The sequence below is a fragment of the Panthera tigris genome, chromosome B4, assembly GCF_018350195.1.
Source record: "Panthera tigris isolate Pti1 chromosome B4, P.tigris_Pti1_mat1.1, whole genome shotgun sequence".
NCBI classification, from domain to species: domain Eukaryota; kingdom Metazoa; phylum Chordata; class Mammalia; order Carnivora; family Felidae; genus Panthera; species Panthera tigris.
Window position 1 is genome coordinate 130,520,211 of NC_056666.1, and position 15,641 is coordinate 130,535,851.

The 15,641-nt window shown below is 63.1% G+C and overlaps 1 protein-coding gene across 1 annotated transcript; it reads right to left on the reverse strand.

The window, feature by feature from the left end:
* Positions 1–655: 655 nt before the first annotated feature.
* On the reverse strand, positions 656–10,083 carry SOX10 (SRY-box transcription factor 10). Its single transcript, XM_042993242.1, has 4 exons — positions 10,029–10,083; positions 8,996–9,528; positions 4,096–4,364; positions 656–1,791 (listed from the first exon to the last, which is right to left on the reverse strand). The coding sequence occupies exons 2-4, from the start codon at positions 9,448–9,450 to the stop codon at positions 1,088–1,090; spliced, it is 1,428 nt and encodes a 475-aa protein (XP_042849176.1). The 5' UTR covers positions 9,451–9,528; positions 10,029–10,083; the 3' UTR covers positions 656–1,087.
* Positions 10,084–15,641: the final 5,558 nt, after the last annotated feature.

Consider the following 15,641-nt stretch of genomic DNA (forward strand, 5'->3'; position numbering starts at 1 on the left):
GTGGACTGTGGGGGCTGCAGAACAGGAAGATGGGGGCAGACAGAGCTACATACTTTATTCAGATACCACTGGGAAGCATAGGGCAAAAGGCCAGGGCAGAATGTACATGTCGGGAGTTTAGTGTCCTCGGCCTGCTCCCAGCCACCTGGGCGCCGGGCCCCGCGTCTCCTCCCGGAGCTGAGGGTCGGGGCCTGAGCAGCTACAACACTCTGGGAAGCCTGAGGAGTTGGGGCTGACAGAGCAGGGACCGCAGAGCCTGGTGAGGGGCGAGGCGGCGGGGAGCCTGGGAGGAAGGCTCTGTGAATTGTCTCTGAACCCTTGCCTGGGGCCCTGCCTCCTCACCTGGGCTGTGCCTCCAGGTCTGGGAGGCTGTGGCGGAGGAGGAGGAGGAGGACCGGGGCCTCTTTCTCCGTTAGACGAAGAAGGGGGTTTGGTGGGCACAGAATTGCATCTCGAGGCCTCTGTACCAACTCCTGCCTGTGTCCGGAAGGGGAGGGGGCGCTGAGGGGATAAGGAGACCTCCCTCTGAGACCCCTCCCCTCCCAGGCTTTCAAAGCGGCGGCGGACATAGCCCACTGCAGGCATCATGCAGGTCTCTGGGTGGCTTTGATCTTAGGCACAGTGGCAAGGGCTATGTCAGACCCCTCATTCTCCACGAGAGCGCGAACATGGGCACAAGGTACGGCAAGGCCTCCGGTTCCTGCCCAGCCCCGGCTGCCTCCCCCACCCCCAGAGGAGGGTGAGAGTGGGTCTTTCTCAGGTCCTGGGATGAGGGTCATTCCGGGGAGGCGGGTGGGGGGTGGGAAGGTGCGGCCCCTCATCGTTCAGTCTAGGGGCGACAATCAACCTCCTTCTCTGCCCAGCCTAGGAGCCCGGGGCTTTGCCTGGGCTGGAGCCTGGATAGGACGGGGTGGGGTCATCAAAGGCAGTGAGCCAGACAGAAAGCCTTCTCTCCGCTGTCAGCCTCTGCACCCTCCTCCACGGCCCACCACCAGGTCTGAGATGGGCGAGGAACAGGGCACAAAGGCTGGGGGAAGGGGCATGCTACCCAGAGGGGCCGGGCAGGGTGGTGATGACAGGGCCCCCTTTAAGGCCGGGACAGCGTCGTGTATACTGGCTGCTCCCAGTGCGTGGGGCTGTGGGACTGGGGCCCTGAGGGGCTGGGGTCAGAGATGGCCGTGTAGAGGGGCCGCTGCGAGGGCCCCATGTAAGAGAAGGCCGAATAGAGGCCAGAGGCCTGGCCTGAATGGCCGTAATAGGGTCCTGAGGGCTGATGGTCAGAGTAGTCAAACTGGGGGCGGGAGATGGAGGGGAAGGCAGAGCCGTAGTGGGGCAGGCTGAGGGAGGTGTAGGCGATCTGCGAGGTGGATGGCTGGTCGGTGTAGTGCGGGGGGCCCTGGGGCCCCGCGGTCTCCGTCTTCACCTGGGCTTTGGCATCCACACCGGGTGGCGAGACCGTGGGCAGAGCCACACCCGGTGGCTTGGAGATCCAGGCGGAGTGTCCACTGGCCACAGCCAGGGCGCTGCCCAGCCCGTAGCCGGCTGCCGAGTAGCCGCCCACGTGGCCCGGGTGCCCGTTGGGTGGCAGGTACTGGTCCAACTCGGCCACATCAAAGGTCTCCATGTTGGACATTACCTCGTGACTGATCTCACCGATGTCCACGTTGCCGAAGTCGATGTGAGGCTTCCCGCCCTCCCCCATGGAGCGCCCATCCCGCTTGGGGTCTGCCTTGCCCGACTGCAGCTCTGTCTTTGGGGTGGTCGGAGGGGTAGGTGGACCATGGCTCTGGCCTGGGGGGAAGGGAGACAGAAAGCAAGCGGGAAGCCGGGTCAGAGTCTTCTGGATCCTGATGGCTCACCTTCAGAAAAGCTGCCTCCAGGAGGCCGAGGACCGATCACTGCGTGACCTCGTGGGTTCTGCGTGTTTGGGCAGCCCGAGCTGGCATTTCACTTATTTAATGGTCTAGGGCTGGTCTCCAGTTGTCTGAAATTCCCCATTCTTAGGGGCGTGTCCTGCCTCCCGCCCAGAGCAGGGGCTCCCTCCGTCACCCATGTCCTGGAGAGGCTTGCTGCGTTTTGAAAAGCCCTCTCTGTTGGGGAGTTCTTCCTCATATCGGCTGATGTCGGCTCCCCGCCCTGCTCCACTGCCCCTTCGCTGTCGACCCCGACGGGTCTGGCCCTTGGTCTGCACTTGTCTGTTCTCTTCTGCGCATGCCTGGCTTCTGCCAGCTGCTCTCCTTGGTGCCGACCTCTCCTGCCCTCATCGCTCTTGACTGCTTCACTTTTGCTAGCTTGCCTGGGCCCCCTCCCCCACCGTCCACCCCCACCCCTGGCCCCCAAACAGCCATGTGTCCCCTCCGGCCCCATCCCTCCTGCCAAAGCCAGCTCAAGTGCCCCTCACTCCAGGAAGCCTTCCCTCCGACTCTGCCCCACCAGCCACGCTCTGTCTCCCCACTCCATGCTCAGCTGTGCAGCCCCCAGCCCTCCAGCAGCTTTTTCTTGCTGGATCAGGAGGACACTTAGATATCTAGCTGACTTGCTCCACCCCTGTTCCAATGTCTATTTTCTCACTCACATTGTCATTCACCCGATGCTTAGGGCGGGGGACGGGGGGGGGGGGGGGGGGGGGGGGGTGGGGTGGGGTGGGGCAGCGTGCCAGGCACAGGGCATACAAACGTAAATCAAGTGGATCCTCTCTTCCTAAGCTCAGAGTCTTGGGGGAGATCCAGAGACGCGCACAGTAGTGGAGGGCAGCATCAGAAGTTACAGGGTATGCAGAGGGCTCAGGAGACTAGAGGAAGGTGCCACCCCCACCCCCACCCCCACCTGTCCTGGGGACTTGGGGAAGGTCTCACGGAGGAGGGGTAGCTGAGCTGGGCCTTGGAGAAAAAAAAGCCCATGCCCACAGTTATAGCCTGGGGTGGTGGTTCTGTACCTGGTTCGGGGTCTTCTGGTGTGTGTGTGTGTGTGTGTGTGTGTGTGTGTGTGTGTCCCTGAGTCTCTGAAGTAAAGTATATGTGTGTGGGGGATCCCCTCAGAGAGAGAACACGTCCACAGTCTACGAGGCCAGGGGCTCCTTGAGGGCATTTCTGTGTCTCTCCCCCCCTCTCCCACCACTTCAGACCAGAGGCAATGCCAAGTCGTGGCCCGGCCAAGCGCTCTGGATTTTGAGACACCGCCTGGGTTTGCATCCTGGCTCTGTCACTGTGCGATTCTGGGGAAATGCCTACCGTCTCTGACCTACTGCCTTAGCAATAAAACAGAGATGACGGCAAGCGGCTCAGACGCGGCCTCCTTCTGGGAGGCTCTGGCTTCACGCACACTTGTGTCTTCTTCACTCATTAGTTTTCATCCCTGCCCCTCCCTCTGGACTGTGGGGACTCCCACCGCCAGGGACCGTGGTGGCTTCTCTTGTTGATGCCCCTGGTGTCTGCTCCCAGGCCGGGCACAAAGGGGGACACCAGGTGTGTCTTCTGAAGGTAGAGCTGTGCTCACGCAGGCTTCTGAGCCCAGGCGGCGCGGCTGCCCTAATCACAGTTTGGAGTGACTGAGTTAATACTCAGTATGGCAATTAGCGGGGTGCCTGGTACACCCCGAGCAGGTGCTCAGTTAATGTCAGCCTTACTTGTGCTAATGGAGATGAAACAAGATGGCCCTATGTCTGTTCCTCCGTGGCGCGATCTCAACATCCCATGCCGTGGCTCCCCCATCAGACTGAGAGGTGGGAAAGAGGCAAGGGTCTCGCCTCCATCTGATCTCCCATTTCTCAGAAGCATCCTGTCTCTGCTTTCCCTGCTGTAACTCACCCCCGCGCCTCCCCGGCCTCCTTAACTGGCCTCTTGGCTCAGCAGCAGCAGCGCCCTCTTCCATCAGCCAGAGCCATCTTGCCCAGCCACTTCCTCTGGCGCCTCAGCTCCCACTGAGGTCCCTCTGGGCCCCTGCACCCCAGCTGGGGCAACGAACGGCACAGCGCCGCGAGCCTCCCCAGCGCCCAGGGCGGTTGTGGGTCATCAGAGTCTCACGACGGCCAGCCTTCGCCCCTCCCCAGCGCCCAGGCTGTCCCCACCCAAAGCTCATCATCAGCCCAGCGCTCACCTGAGGGGTGTTCAGGGTTCCCGTCTGACATGGGGGAGCCCTCTCCCGGGTGCCGGTGGTCCAGGTGGGCGCTCTTGTAATGGGCCTGGATGGCGGCGGCCCCACCCTGCTCGGCCTCGCCGCCGGGACACTCTGACTCCCCCTGGGCCGCCTTCCCATTCTTCCGCCTCCGGGGCTGGTACTTGTAGTCCGGGTGGTCCTTTTTGTGCTGCATCCGGAGCCGCTCGGCTTCTTCAATGAAGGGGCGCTTGTCACTCTCGTTCAGCAGCCTGGGGCAGTACAGTTGGGGGAGACAGCAGAGGGGCCAGAGTGAGTATCTACCCTGGAAGAAATGAGGTCCCTGGATGGGGAGCCCGGCGGGCAGGGCCCGGTTCTTTGATTTACAGTCTGGAAGATGTGAGGCCCAAGGAACCACAGGCTCAGAAGGCTGTGATCTCTGTCCCTAAACTCAGGAGCTTTGGTGCGAGAGAGGTGTGAGAGCGGGATCAGGCTGCTGCTTCTGGCAGCCCCCCGATGATGGAGTTAGCGGTAGGCATAGAGCATCTGAGGGACGCAGAGCTTCGCTCAGGTCAAGGAAAGGAAAAACTTTCTCGTCATCAAAGCTGTCCGCGGGTAGAACACTGGCTGCCTCCTTAGGGGGTGGGCTCCCTGGAGCTGGAGGTATGCGAGCCGAGAAGCAGCAGAGTGCGGGGGAAGAGCCCAGTCTCTGCTACCTGCTAGCGTGTGACCGCGGACAAATCACTTCTCTGAGCCTTCGTTGCTTCCTGTCACTTCTCTGAGTCTCAGTTTCTTCCTATCAAATGAGGATGATAAAGCCTACCTCCCTGGGTGTGGGATTGGCCAAGGTAGTGTGCGTGAAGCACTCTGCACTGGGCCTGGGGGCGGGGAGGGTGGGCACCTTGAGGAACAGGTGCCGTGCCAATGCTGGGGGTAAGCCCTCTCAACTCTGGAGTGCTCATTTTGTGAATTCCAGTGTGGTGCGGCTGAAGGGGCAGGACGTGAGCCCCCTTCCCTCTGTGGGGTCACTGCATCCTGGGGGAGATCCTATCTCCTTGTCCAGGGGGTGACAGAGGGTAGAGGAAGCTAGACTCTCTCCCCAGACCCTGGGACAGAGGCAAACAGACCCTCTCCCCGGTCTGAGACCAAGCTTGGAGGAAAGCCTTGAAGGCAGTGCCCCTGCCCTCCCAGCTCCAGCCTCGGGGCCCGGGCCGGAGGACGGTGGAGGGGGTGATGTTTAAGGCTCCGATGCCCCAGGGTGAGGAGGGCAGGACAGGGTACCTTGCAGAGGGAGCGGAGGGGAAAGGACGGACTCCTGAGTCCTACACAGGAGGGACTTTGTGGGCGCGGCTCTGTCCCTCTGCCCAAAGGGCCTCTCCAGCTGCCCACCCCCTCCCCAGTGGGTGCTCTCTTCCCCCAGTCAGCAGAAGCCGAGCCCTCCTGCCCAGGATGGGAGGGGGTGGTCATACCAGGCACCTCCTAGCCGGTGGCGGCATTCCTGTGCGGCTTAGCTTCCCCGGCTGCCCCCCTCCCCCCAGGCTGCCGGCACCCAGCCTAGCGTAGCCCAGCTTTCGCCAAGGGTCCCTCCGACTGAGTGATGGGATGGAGACCCCAGGCCAGCGCCCCAGGGGTCAGAGAGTGGGCTGCAGCCCCAGGCCGGGGCCCCTGGGAGGCTGGACCGGCGGAGTGGGTGGGGCGGGCCCGAAGGGGGTGTGCGTGTTGGGGGCGGGGAGACAGCGGTACTAGAGGGCGCAGAGCAGGCCCAAGACCCCAGCGCGGAGGCTCCGGAAAGGCTGGGGACCCTGAGCTTCCTGTCCCACCCAACTCTTCCTTGTGCCCTCTGTGTAGCTGGCAACTGGGCGTGACTCAGCAAGAAAATGGCAGGGGGCACGGAGCGGGGGCACAGGCCAGAAGAGAGGGAAGCTTCCAGTACCGCGCTCACGGTCGCCTCCCACGCGGGGTCCCAGCAGTACCCTCACCTTGACAGAATCCGCACTTTCAGTCCTCCCCACCCCCACGCGGTTGTCAGATGGCTCCAACCCCAACCTCACACTGACCTCAATTCTGTTCACTCCCTCCTAACCCCAGGCCCATCATCCGGCCCCACCTTGTAAACCCTCTCAAATCTAATCTTGACCCCAACACCAGCCTCACTGGGCATGGCCCCCCTCCCAGTCCCCAGCGGTGCCCACAGCTCTAACTGCAAACCCCATCCTCATTTGGCACCCGGCCTCTGTCTTCTACGTGTTCAAAGTTTGGAATAGAGGACATGGAGGGTAGACTGGTTCTCCCCCACCCCGGGAAACCTGGAAACCCCGGCCAATGGGTGGGGGGCTCCCAAAGTGGGGCACTCACTGCTGCTCTCCTGTTAGGGAAGGGGCCTGTGGGCTTGGGGGTCAGGAGAGGCTCCAGCCTGTGACCCCCTTTCTAGTCTCCTGACTCTATTCTCTCCAGACAAATCAACCCATATACAACCGCCACCACGCGATGGGTATCTCACAAGACTTTCCCAGGCGCGCACGGAAGGTTAGCTCGACTGTCGGAGCTCACGTCGCCACTTAGGAGCCAGGACCTGGACGCTGGTGTGTCTGACCCCAACCTACTTCCAGCACCCCACACGGTCTGTCTGCATGTCTTGCTGTTTTCGGGTGTAGGGCCCCCGTTTCCCAGTTCTGTCTAACCATCCCCCTTCCTGATGGCCTGGGAGTCATGATCCTGGGAGGGCTTCCAGGAGGAGCCCCTGGAGGGACTGGCCAGCCCAGCCCAGCCCATCTTTAGATGCCTCTCAGGACCCCTCAGCCAGGATCCTGGTAGCCCGCTGGGCGTGGGCATGGCCTTGGATCCTTGTCAGCGTCCAGCCACCCTCCTGCCCCCTGGGGCTGGGTCCTGGGCAAACAGTGCCTGCTTTCCTGATTGCCCGACCCTAGCGTGGCCCTGGAGGCCAATCGATGATGGCCAGAAACCAGTCTTCCTGAGGGAGCCCGAGCCCAGGGCTCTGGTCTGGGGGAACGGGGACAGGGACGATGGAAGGTCCAGTCTTAAATCCTTCGCAAGGGGTGAGGGAGACGTGGGGGTCCATCCTTGCTTTGATGTTATCAGTGGGCCGGTGCTGTGGTCTGTTCACAATCCCCAGGGCCTGCTCCGTCTGCCTGCCTGTCTCCCTCCTGGCTCTCTGGCTCTCATTTGCTCTTCTCTGTACCAAACTGGCCCCGGGCTGAGCCCTACCTGGGTGCGGATGGACCTTGGGCAGAGCTGGAGCCTCTGGGTCCACACAGCAGGCTGGCCACTAAGCCCAGGGCCTGCCTGCCCAGGATGAACAGAGCGCCGAGGGCGGAGACGGGGAGGTGAAGGACCACCAGGCCGTCAGCAAACACGTGGCCAAGGACAGGGCCATGGGACTGGATGTGAATCCCTCTCGGTCTCTTGGGGGCCCTCTTCAACCTTTGGCCTTCTAGGCCCTTCCATGATGCTCGGGCCAGCATGGGGACGGCAGCAGCAGGAGGGAGGCAGGCTCCCCTGAGAAGCCCGGACTTTCTGAAACTCAGGTGCGCCTCGCTCCTGCCCTCCCCATCTCTGCCTGTCCGCCTCACTCCTGACCACACCTTAGAGTGAAGGGGTAACCCGCCACTGTCACCAAGGACAGTGTGGGGGAAGACCTCCAGATGAAGAATCAGGGGACCTGGGTTTGGCCCTGCTCTGCCACCAGCTGTGACGCGGCCTTTGCGATCCCTTTGCCTTTGTGGGCCTGTCTCTCGTGGGGAATCAGGTGGCCTCTGCGGGCTCGTACCTCCCGGAGCCCCTGTTCTTTTTCTGAGCTGCCGGGGATGCCTGAGGTCGGGGGTTGCTGCCCTGCTCAACATATCCCAAGGGGCCGGGCTGAGCCCCAGACCTGAGCTGAGGGGGGCCCCGACTTCCTCCTTGGGGGGCATGTTCTTCCCCAGAGGTTCGGCCCCAGGGAACCTGGGACTCTGAGGGACCCTGGGTAGGAAGGGGCCAGGGTTTCCTCCTGGGTATGGCTCTCAGCGCCAGCTCTGGGGCTGAAGGGGTAGGAGGTTACTCAATGCTGGGTGGGGCCCTGGAGAAGAAGATGGCGGCCGGACTGGGAGAGGGAGGGGGGGAGGGAGGGAGGGAGAGGCAGGCCTGGCAGCTCTGGGACAAGGTGGGAGGGGAGACTTCTTTCTGTGTGTCCCCTTTCCTAGGGAATGAAGAGCCCCCCCCTCCTCCCCTCCCCAGCCTGAAGGAGGAGAGGATTAGGAAGGCACCGTGAAGGTAGCTGGGACGGGACGGGATCCTGCAGTGACAGATCCTTGGTGGTTCTTCGTCCCTCACTCTTTCAAAGACTCCTGTCCGAATTCCTTGTTTTCTTGAGCTGCCCCCTCATGCTCCAGCTGGCTGCCTCAGTTTCCCTGCCTCTCCAGCCAGGCCTTCGGCTCTTTCCCCAAGCATTCCTCGGGCATCCCCCTGACCACTGGGACTGGTGGCCGTGGCACCGCTGAGTGTGCTGTGCCTGCGGGAAAGCCATGAGTGAAGGCCTTTGGTGTGGGCCGCTCGGGATCCTTCCCTCCCCCTGGCCTTCACTCCCCCAGGGAGAAGCGCAGACGCTGCGCCCGCCACCCGACAGAATTCCAGCCACGAGGGGGCGCCCTCTAGCCCGCTGCCCCAGGTGGGGAGCCGTGCCTAGGCCGCAAGAGTTCTAAGCCAGCGCCACCCCAAGGGGGTAGTCGTGGGGGAAGGGCGGGCCCGAAGCCCACACCTGGTCTTCCAGGCCCATCAAAGCGGTGGCTCCCCCCACCCCCCCACCCCCCCACCGGGAGCGGGGCCCGGGCAGTGCCCGTCCAGCCTGAATCCACCCGCAGCCAGGGGGCCCGCGGGAGCTCCCCGGAGGCGAGTCGAGGGCGCTCACCTCCACAGCTTGCCCAGCGTCTTGCTGAGCTCGGCGTTGTGCAGGTGCGGGTACTGGTCGGCCAGCTTCCTGCGCGCCGCCTGCGCCCACACCATGAAGGCGTTCATGGGCCGCTTGACGTGCGGTTTGCTCTTGCTGGCGCCGTTGACGCGCACGGGCATGGGCACCAGCGTCCAGTCGTAGCCGCTCAGCACCTGGCTGACCGCCTCGCGGATGCACACGGGGAACTTGTCATCGTCCGCCTCGCCGTCCTGCTGCTCCTTCTTGACCTTGCCCAGCTCGCCGGGCCCCGGGCTGGCTCGCAGGCCCGATCCGCCGCCGCCGCCGCCGCCGCCGCCGCCGCCGCCGCCGCCGTCGGGCCCCAGCGAGGGCGCGCTCCCTGGGGACAGGCAGCGGGGCTCCTCGGAGCCCACGGGGCTCAGCTCCACCTCGGACAGGTCCTGCTCCTCCGCCATGTCGCCCCCGGCCGCCGCCGCCTCGGCCGACTCCCCGGGGCCCGCCGCCGGGGTCCTGGCGAAGAGTCCAACGCCCACCTGGACGGGAAGGAGGGAGCGATGGAGCGGCGGGACGCGCAGCCCCGACGGCGGCCCCGAGACGCGACGCGGGCACAGCCCCGAGGTGGCGCCCGCCCTGCTCCCCCTGCACCCGCCGGAGCCCCTGGGGCCCGCGCACATGCCAGCCCCGGGCTCGGCCTCCTAGCGCCCGCCCTCCTCGCCTTCCCACCACCTGGTCCCAACCGTCTCTTGGTGTGGGTGGGTTTGGGTTTTTTTAAACCTCCTTTTGGGTGGAGGTTTGTTGATGGAAAGGAAGAAAAACGGACTCTTTATTCTGCTCTAATCCTGGCTCCTGGAATTTCCCACCTTTTCTCTCACCTTTCCGGCTTGCCTTCTGCCTGCCCCCCGATGGAGTCTAGAGGAGCCGGGTGGGGGGCAGATACGGATGTCAGTCACTCCCCACCCAGCCCGACCCCGCAGGGGCCCAGGCCCGGGCCCAGGAAGGCAGGAGCCGAGGAGCGGGCTGTGCACTCACTCACCTCCTCGGACCTCTCCTCCAGTCTGGGGCTCGTCCTTAGGAAGTGGAAAACCGTGTCCCAAGGTGTGCGGTCCAGCTCGGGGCTGGGGGGTGACGCTGGTGGGCTGGGAGGGAGGGGCTGGGGGGCCCTGAGCCTCAGGCCGCGGCCTCGTCAGGACGGAGCCTCAATCCTCACCACCAACCACCCTGGCCGGACAGCCTGAGACTGACTGAGCACTGAGCTGCTGCGGAGGGCTGGGAAGGAAGGAGGGGGAGAGGGGGAGGGGGAGGGGAGGGAGGGAAGGGCAGAAGGTGGAGCCTCCAGCGCTGTCCTTCATCCCCAACACTCAGGGCTCCTCCGCCAGGCCCCCCCACCCCAGCTCCAGGCGCTGCTGTCCCAGGCCCGTCTTGGGGCCTGGACTTAGGGAGATGGAGGAACGGGGGGTGGTCAGGCCAGGAAAGCCAAGGGATGTAGGTGGGCAGGGTCAGAACCGATTGCTTGCAGGACCCCTTACCCTCTGCCAACCGGGACCCCCAGCCTCCACCTCAGGCAGTGGGATGGGCAGGTGGCAAAGGATGGGGGCTGCGTGAGAACGCCGGTGAACTTTCTGTCAACGTGTGAACTCGGCTGGCCCGTGTCGCTTCCTTTAAGACATCTTACACGGAGAGTGCCTACGGCGGCCAGACGCGGCTTCTCAGCCTGCCTCACCTGCCTCCCGCCCCCGCCTAGGCTGCCCTCTGCCTCAGCTCATATGGCAAGAGACAGAGCATGCAGGCCCATACCTGGTGAGGTAGGGCAGCTGGGCCCCCCACCCCCACCCCCTGCCCAGGGCAGAGGCCCCTGCTCCACCCCTGGGCCCTTCTCACCAGACACCCAGCACATGTAAGGGCCGGGCTGGCTCAGGTACAGAGGCAGGACTCAAGTTCCCAGGAGGCTGGCCAGGGGGCTGGGCTGGGGGTCCACTCCAAGTAGGTCTGAAAGGCGTCTGGGGCCCCACTTCCTGGGCCCCAACTCCCTCCTCGCTGGAGTTCATGCTCTCTTGGTGTGTGTTTGGGGGGGGGGTGTCTCGGCCCCCGGTTAGTCCCCCACCCCTCCACCCCACGCCCGAAGGGTGGGGAGGTGCCCTGCCTCCCTCTCCCGCCTCTCTGTCCACTTCTGTCCCCAGCCACCTCCCCAGTGGGGTGACCTCCCTCCTTTTACTTTCCTTCCGGCCCATCACCCAAGGCTCCTGTTCCTCTCCTCTTTCCTAGGTCCTTCCCCCGAAGGCCACAGCCCCTCTCTCTTCTCAAAGGGTGGGTGTCGAGGCAGAGGTGTGGGTATACATGGAGCGGCGGATAGAGCCCGGGCCATGCTGGCGGCCACGTGCAGTTCTGAGCTCAGTGGCTGGGCCAGGCCCTAGGCCCACCCCAAGGGAGTCTTGTCTGGAGTGGGGCTGCAAAGGGGGTCTAGGCAAGGCCTCATGCTTGGGAAAGGCCAAGGGGGTGGGGGGGGGTGGGTAATGGGACACAATGAGGTAGTCACACGAGGCAAAGGCATGTTGGGGGTGGGGGAGCGGACATTGGAACACACACACACACACACACACATGCTCGCACACACAACCAGCCAGACAATCGGGCCAGTGTGTCTGGGGCCTCGGAGCCCAGTGAATTAGGAGTTTGATAAGGGTTTTCTCTTTCTCTCGCTTGCCGGCCTTGGACAATCTCCCCCCAGTTTTCCTCGACGCCACCCCCAGCGCTGCCAACCCTCCTCCCCCCGCCTCCCTTCTCTTCCCTGTGCCCAGACTCTTGTTCGGGGCCTTGAAACAGTGAGCTGTCTTTGTTCGAAATACAGGTGAACGGCAATCATGTGATTAACACACACACACATAAAAAGCTTTTTAACAGCGCCCGCCCGGCCTCAGAACCGCCCAGAGAGGAGCCGCCCTGGATGGACAGAGGGACGGAGGGACGCTCATCCAGCCGGTCGCGTCCAGCTGCCCGCAGCAGTCTCCGACACTCGCTGCTGGCTGCCCGCTGCCCGCCTGCCCGGCATCTCTCGATCCCGGTGGGTCCCCACTCATCCTTCCGTCCTCGGTTCCTCCTCTAAGAGGGAAGGACTTCCCTGCTTCCCGCGTCTGCCATTTGGCCTGAGACCCCCTGGGGCGGGAGGGGCGGCTGTGGCGGGAGAGGGCCCAGGGTAGAAAGCCGGGTGTGGGGTCCCACAGCGCCCCTCTCCGGCTCCCCGCCTCCTCCCTCACTCTCCGTGGCCCATCTGTGCCAGGATGGGGGTGGGGTAGCAGTGGGCGCTCTGGGTCTACTGAGGAGCCACACTGGACAGAGGGGGCCTCTCTCTCCCCCTCCCTCTGTCTCCCTCTGTCTCTCTGTCTCTCTCCCCCTCTCCTCCTGTTTCCTCAGTGCTGTGCTCGGGCTTCCTGCCGAGAGGTGCTGGGTGAGGCAGGTGGGCCTACAGGGGTGCAGGGAAGGGTGCCCAGAGCTGTGGGCCTGGGGGGACCCCCCCCTGCTGTGACGACCCCAGTGCTGGCAACTGGGACCCCCTCCATCCCTCCAAGGCCCCAGGGGCCCAGCTTTCCCAGCAGAGGGCAAAGGCCCCGTAGCCATCCCTGGAGAGCAGGGAGTTTGGAGAGGGGGTAGGGATCCTGGATGAAGACCCCTGGCCTCTGCCCCTGGCAGAACAGCCACACCCCCATCGAGCCCGCCCGTCCTCACTGAGGTGTGGTGGCCGGTGGGCTCTGTGGCCTGCGCTCTGTCCCCAACAGAGAGGGGCCCGCCCTGCGAGTGTAATGGTGGAGATTCAGGCGAGATCTGCCCTTTGGTGGGGCAGGGGCTGTGCAGGGGCGAGGGGTGGTGCCAGTCAGGTCGAGGCTCTGCTCCGGCCTCAGTTTCCCCAGGTGGGCATGAGACCCTTCCCGACTGGGGACCAGAAGAGGGGACACTGGGGAAAGCACTCTACCACCTTTAGGCACCTGCTTGGTCCGGAGGCTCCCATCCTTCAGGTCTGGGATGGGACCTGAGAGTCTGCCTTTCTGACCAGCTCCCAGGCAGTTGTCTAGAGAATTGGTCCTAATTCTCGCTGAACTTTAGAATCATGTGTGAAATTAAAAAAAAACCCAACAATAATAATACAGAAGCCTGGATCTCACCCCAGACTGGCTAATTCCGAATCAGGGGTGGGGAATCCAGACGTGTTTGCTTTGCGAACTCCCTGACCCTTGCTGTCCTTCACTGGGTCTCTGGAACCCTAAGGCTGTCGTGACCCCCTGCAGGGCCTGAAATCTCCAGGGAGAGGGGAGGGAGCCAGGGCTCTGGACCCCAGAGCTAGAGGCCAGAAGTACAGTCCCACTGGGCTGGGTGGGGAGTTGGGGGATGTGGCAGGGGAGGAGCTACGCACTGGGGAGAGGGAGGGCTCAGGGGGTCACAGGTCAGGGGTCAAGGGTATGGCCGCGAGTCGGTTCAGAAGCTTATTCTGTCTGGGTGAGTGCATGAGGAGTATGGGAGCTCCCTCGAGCATTTTTTATGCTCCCACCACCTCTGGACAGGCGGTGTTGTTCTCGGTTTGGAGTGGCGTGGAAGGAGCACCGGACTTGGAGTCAGGAAGTCCTGCCATTAGCATCCACGTGGCCTTGGGCAATTTATGCCAGTTGACTTCTCAGGCCTCGGTCTTCGCCTGTGCAAAATGCTGATATTATACGTCGCTGCGTCCCCAAGAGGATGGGAGAATTGAATAACGATACATACGTGCACGCGCGTGCCTAGCTCAGTGTTTGTGTTTGGTGTGCCGTAGCGATTTATGTGCTGGCAGGAGGGGGCCGTGCTCGCGTCAGTTCAAGTGCACGGATGTTCGCTGAGCTGCCCCTGTGGACTTACTTGCCTTTAGGAGTTTATAATCTGCCCTTTGAACCCCAGCGTCAGACCAGGGGGGTGCGTGGTAAGCTCCACGGGGGGTGGGGGGGGGTGGGCCTCCCCTACCCTGTGCCCACCCTGCCCGGGCCTGCCTGGGGCCAGGCCAGCTCTGAGCGCTTCTGTTGTCTCGGCAACCCAGGGAGTAGACGCTTTTGGTATTCTCCTTGGGGGAAGGAAACTGAGGCACAGGAGGTTCATTGACAGGCCCGACCTCACCCAGCTAGTGATGGGAGGGAATGTGCTGGTACCTGCGGCTTACCTCCTGAGCCCGGCCTCTGACCACTCTGCCCTCCTGCCACTAGGCCCCAGGTGCGGCCACAGGCCAGTTGTGCCCTCCCCGGCCTCCTCCCACCCACCCCCTCCGACCCGAAGGGCCTTCGCACTTTCTCTGCACTCCCTGTCACTGCTCCTGCTCGCAGCCCGCCCCCTTCCCCAAGGCCCAGCATGACCTCAGGGAGTCTTTCTTGAGTTGAGTGGCTGTCAGGGTTCCGAGGAGGAAGAGATAGGCTGGAGGGGACCGACTGGCTTCTGCCCTCTTCTCAGTAGCCCTCCAAGAAAGGGACTGCTTGTTCCTGTCCTCCAGACCCAGCTAGCTGCTAGAAAGCCCTTCCTGGTGTCCGCCCTGAATCTCTCAGGCTAAGGTGAACTTTCGGGAACGTACTCTCTGTAGGGGGCACGGGAGCTCAGAGTTTGATGCGAGAGGCCTACACGCAAACCTGGCTCCTTGGCACAGCCGAGAGCCTCCACGGCTGTGCGGGCGACGAGGACCCCCGAGGGCTGGGCTCAAGTCCCACCTGGGCTATGGAGGCCCTTTGTTGCTTCGGCCACCTTTGCCCTCTCCTGGCCTCAGTTTCCCCATGCATAAAATGAGGGGCAGGCTAGGTTTTCGCGGAGGGCGTTTCCAGATTTGATAGCCCATGAATTGTATTTCAAAACAAGAGGCCAACCCGTGACCCAATGTTTCCACGACTTGGTGTGCCTCAGACCCGGATCGGCGTTTCTTGAAAGGACCTTTTGGTGTGCAAACAAGCACTGATTTCCACGTCCTCTTTTTAGAGACGCAGGGCCTGGTAGGGGGGTCAAGAGCTCTAAGTTCTGCAGTTAAGAAGTGGGGCTTTGCTTAAAATACTTATCCCCGACCCCTCTGCCATGTGCACTCTCCCCACCCCCCGCCCCATGGCCCAGGCCCCAGCAGGCCAAGCCTTTGCTCCGGATACCTTGCCTGTTGGCCTGGCCCCGGCCTCTCTCACCTTTCCAGCAGGACACTGTCCCTGCTGGGGTGTGGACCACGACGCCTGGCACGTGGAAGGCCCACAGTGATACAAATGAATGAACGACTCCCGGTAGCTGAACTTACGCCGGCAGCCACACGTGGTGCTCTTGAGTCAGACGGGCTCCGGGTTTGAATCCCCGCACCCCCGCTGATTAGCTGTGTGTCTGTGGCAAACGACTTTAACATCTCTGGGTCTCGGTGGTGTGGGGAGGGCTAAACCGGATGATGTATGTAAGCATTTAGGGTAGTGCCTGGCACGTTACAGGGCTCAGTAAATGGCAGGTATTGTTATCAGCATCCAGGGACCCGCCCTGGGAGGGTGGCTGTCCGTTGACCTTGGGTTTGATAGGGAGTCATTGCTTCTTTTCCCATCCAAGTGCTGTTGCTGTTCCTGGACATTCTCCCATCAGCCCCTGGCCACGGGAGGCAACACGGGGAGGATCATCATCCCACTGAGCA

What these genes read in the sequence shown, in the direction of transcription:
- SOX10 (XM_042993242.1), bottom strand. Translation starts at nt 9,450, where the DNA reads ATGGCGGAGGAGCAGGACCTGTCCGAGGTGGAGCTGAGCCCCGTGGGC. An exon ending in ACGCTGGGCAAGCTGTGGAG is followed by an intron (nt 4,365 to 8,995) that starts GTGAGCGCCCTC and finishes GTACTGCCCCAG; the next exon opens with GCTGCTGAACGAGAGTGACA. An exon ending in GAACCCTGAACACCCCTCAG is followed by an intron (nt 1,792 to 4,095) that starts GTGAGCGCTGGG and finishes CCTTCCCCCCAG; the next exon opens with GCCAGAGCCATGGTCCACCT.